Source organism: Triticum urartu, chromosome 7A (genome assembly GCF_056163025.1).
Source record: "Triticum urartu cultivar PI428250 chromosome 7A, HENAU_Tu73, whole genome shotgun sequence".
NCBI lineage: Eukaryota > Viridiplantae > Streptophyta > Magnoliopsida > Poales > Poaceae > Triticum > Triticum urartu.
In genome coordinates this window covers 227,103,862-227,107,299 of record NC_141879.1, presented here as the reverse complement: position 1 = coordinate 227,107,299, position 3,438 = coordinate 227,103,862, and the positions used below count along the sequence as shown (strand labels likewise).

General features: G+C 43.5%; 1 protein-coding gene across 1 annotated transcript; it reads right to left on the bottom strand.

Annotated features, from left to right (window-relative positions):
- Positions 1-1,014: 1,014 nt before the first annotated feature.
- On the bottom strand, positions 1,015-2,943 carry LOC125524185 (uncharacterized). The gene is made up of 6 exons (XM_087536962.1): positions 2,577-2,943; positions 2,235-2,361; positions 2,090-2,156; positions 1,920-1,997; positions 1,605-1,778; positions 1,015-1,497 (listed from the first exon to the last, which is right to left on the bottom strand). Exons 2-6 carry the CDS (start codon positions 2,329-2,331, stop codon positions 1,455-1,457), a joined length of 459 nt encoding a protein of 152 aa, XP_087393088.1. The 5' UTR covers positions 2,332-2,361; positions 2,577-2,943; the 3' UTR covers positions 1,015-1,454.
- Positions 2,944-3,438: the final 495 nt, after the last annotated feature.

The following is a 3,438-nucleotide window of genomic DNA, read 5'->3' as shown; positions in this document are numbered from 1 at the left end:
GTAGACATGACCGAGATCGCTCTCCGGTCAATAACCAACAGCGGGATTTGGATACCCATGTTGGCTCCCACATGCTCCTCGATGATCTCATCCGATGAACCACAATGTCGAGGATTCAAGCAACCCCGTATACAATTCCCTTTGGCAATCGGTATGCTACTTGCCCGAGATTCGATCGTCGGTATCCCAATACCTCGTTCAATCTCGTTACCAGCAAGTCATTTTACTCGTACCGTAATGCATGATCCGTGACCAGAAACTTGGTCACTTTGAGCTCATAATGATGATGCATTACCGAGTGGGCCCAGTGATACCTCTCCGTCATAGGGAGTGACAAATCCCAGTCTTGATCCGTGTCAACCCAACAGACACTTTCGGAGATACCCGTAGTATACCTTTATAGTCACCCAGTTACGTTGTGACGTTTGGTATACCCAAAGCACTCCTACGGTATCCGGGAGTTACACGATCTCATGGTCTAAGGAAAGGATACTTGACATTGGAAAAACTCTAGCAAACGAACTATACGATCTTATGCTATGTTTAGGATTGGGTCTTGTCCATCACATCATTCTCCTAATGATGTGATCTCGTTGTCAATGACATCCAATGTCCATAGTCAGGAAACCATGACTATCTGTTGATCAACGAGCTAGTCAACTAGAGGCTTACTAGGGACATGTTGGTGTCTATTATTCACACATGTATTACGATTTCCGGATAACACAATTATAGCATGAATAAAGACAATTATCATGAACAAGGAAATATAATAATAATGCTTTTATTATTGCCTCTAGGGCATATTTCCAACAATAACTTGCATGACATCTTTTGTCCTACCCTCCCGTGGCAGTGGGGTCCTAATGGAAACTAAGGGATATTAAGGTCTCCTTTTAATAGAGTACCGGACTAAAGCATTAACACATAGTGAACTAAAGGATTCCCCACGCGTTGCTGCGGAACCACTGTGATGACTATGTTGTCATATAGAAAATCAGAAGAAGAAAAGAAGATACTGGACAAACTCAGTGTACCATATACTGTAGCAAGTGTCCACAAAATAAGATTTGATGATGTTGAAAAATATTGGTGCTAAGAACACAGTACATATGTAAGAATGAACTCAAAAAAAACTACATGTGCAAGAATGAAACTCCACGGCCAAGGACTGGAATGCAGCACTATCTATCGGACCCTGTGTATGAAACACTGAATGTTGCTCTCTGAACATACCTGAAGGTTATATTTTGAATGGCAAAAGTGAACCACTGAAAGCTAGTAAGACTAAACCTGTGAAGGAGGACAAAATTGAGAGCCATAGACTATGACCACCAACGCCAAGACATGATTTTCAATCTCCTGTAACTTTAACAACACATAAAACATCCAACTCTTGCAAATGATCTTTGTATCCATCACCGAAGTGAATCCCCTTTGATCTCATATAATAGCTAAGCTCCACCATAACTCAGAGAGTCAGAAAATAGGGTGCATCTACACAATAAATAATCACATTATCAGGATCCGCCAAGGAACTGAAATTGTGCGTGTGCTTGCGTTAATGCATAACAGTGCATGGAAGGAAGTCATTGGATGCTCACATGGATGCGTGGGCATGCTTACACGTGCTAGCTGCAGTAAATTGCTGCTCCGAATCAGGTGAGCGAGCGTGGCAGCAGGGCGTGTCTCGTGTGGAATGATCAAGATACCACCGAATAACTCTGCAGCAAGCGGATGTGGCTGATTTGTATGTGCATAATTCTAGTACCTCAAACCTGTGTAGAATAGAAGAAAAAGGAAAAAAGTAGTTGACTCACATATATTGTATGTGCCAACCTAACGTCATCCAAGCCTTTCTTTAAACTTATGTGGTGATCATGATTGGCATATGTAAAAAGAGTAGTAAGTTGTAGTACTGAGTATTAGATGATTTGTTCGAGCCAATGAATTGCATGGAATGGTAGGAATGATGTGCCATTGCTGCCCTAAACGTACTGAAATAAATATAAGGCTCATGTCATGTGTTAATCCAATTACAATAAATTTCAGAGATGGGAACCTTGTTTTAAGGTGAGCAAGAAGAGACCTATGCAGGATGAAACACAAATAGCCCTCACTATTTGTAGCAAATTTGTGAGTAGCTTGCGGCGAATCTGACAAAAAAATAACAGATAAAATGTTAGATTGATGAAGTAGGGAAGGCCGAAGAACTATGTGAACTCACCACGCACCGGGAAGTTGCTCCGGATGATGGTAGTCGAGGCTGTTATTTAAAGGCGAAGCTAGCGATTCAATTGGCGTCATCACTTTTTTCTGCATTTGTGTCATTGTGCGGTGCCACCGTCCGATTTCTTACCTCTGCAAGTAGCAATGCTTGAGTTACATGACCATATATAACAAACGAGAAAGCAAGCCTTCACTTTCTTGTAGCTTCTGCTATTGCAGGGGGATGAAAAGCACAGGCATGCCACTGAGCGTTATTCTTCCACCCCTCGTGGTACATGAACAACTCGTAACTGTCATTGTGAGAAGGAATGGGGACGTAGGTCCGCTACAAGTTGGTCATGTGGTACCTATTGGGAGCTGGCCGCACCAGCTATGTTGAGGGGCGCGAGCCCGCGAGCGTGATCCAGGCGGAGACGAAGAGGATGACCCCCAGCCCGCAGTTGCTGCTAAATCCGCCCAAGGAAGATGACAGGGGATCAATCGAATCAGAAGCCACCATGGAGCCGCAGAGAACACAATCGCCTCCAGCCTGCAGTTGCCGCCGATCCACCCATGTAGGGGGGCGACCGGGGATCGATTTTGCCTGGAGCCATAGAGAACGCGAGATCTGAGAAGAGATGAGGAAGGAGGAGGCGAGGTGGGGGTGAGGATACGACTCTTAATAATAGACCATCCCATCAGTTTTAGAAGAAGAAGAGGAATGGATGTGCACTATAGAGCCTATGCAGAATATCAATTGATCCCACTCAGATACTGAACGACTCATTGGTTTTTTCTTTTGCTGAGGTGGAGGCTGCATGTTTTGAGAAATCTGATATGGCATCATGATGATGTGGATAGTGTGCATGTTGAGAGAATTGGTATTAGTGGGGATCAACTTCTTAAGAACGTAAGATACATGAACTCCTCAAACTACGGTCATCACCGGGAGTGGTCCCAATTATTGTCACTTCGGGGTTGCCGGATCATAACACATAGTAGGTGACTATAGACTTGCAAGATAGGATCAAGAACTCACATATATTCATGAAAACATAATAGGTTCAGATCTGAAATCATGGCACTCGGGCCCTAGTGACAAGCATTAAGCATAGCAAAGTCATAGCAACATTAATCTCTGAACATAGTGGATACTAGGGATCAAACCCTAACAAAACTAACTCTATTACATGATAAATCTCATCCAACCCATCACCGTCCAGCAAGCCT

What these genes read in the sequence shown, in the direction of transcription:
- LOC125524185 (XM_087536962.1), bottom strand. Translation starts at nt 2,331, where the DNA reads ATGACACAAATGCAGAAAAAAGTGATGACGCCAATTGAATCGCTAGCT. An exon ending in TCATCCGGAGCAACTTCCCG is followed by an intron (nt 2,157 to 2,234) that starts GTGCGTGGTGAG and finishes TTTTTTTGTCAG; the next exon opens with ATTCGCCGCAAGCTACTCAC. An exon ending in TTGTGTTTCATCCTGCATAG is followed by an intron (nt 1,998 to 2,089) that starts GTCTCTTCTTGC and finishes TATTTATTTCAG; the next exon opens with TACGTTTAGGGCAGCAATGG.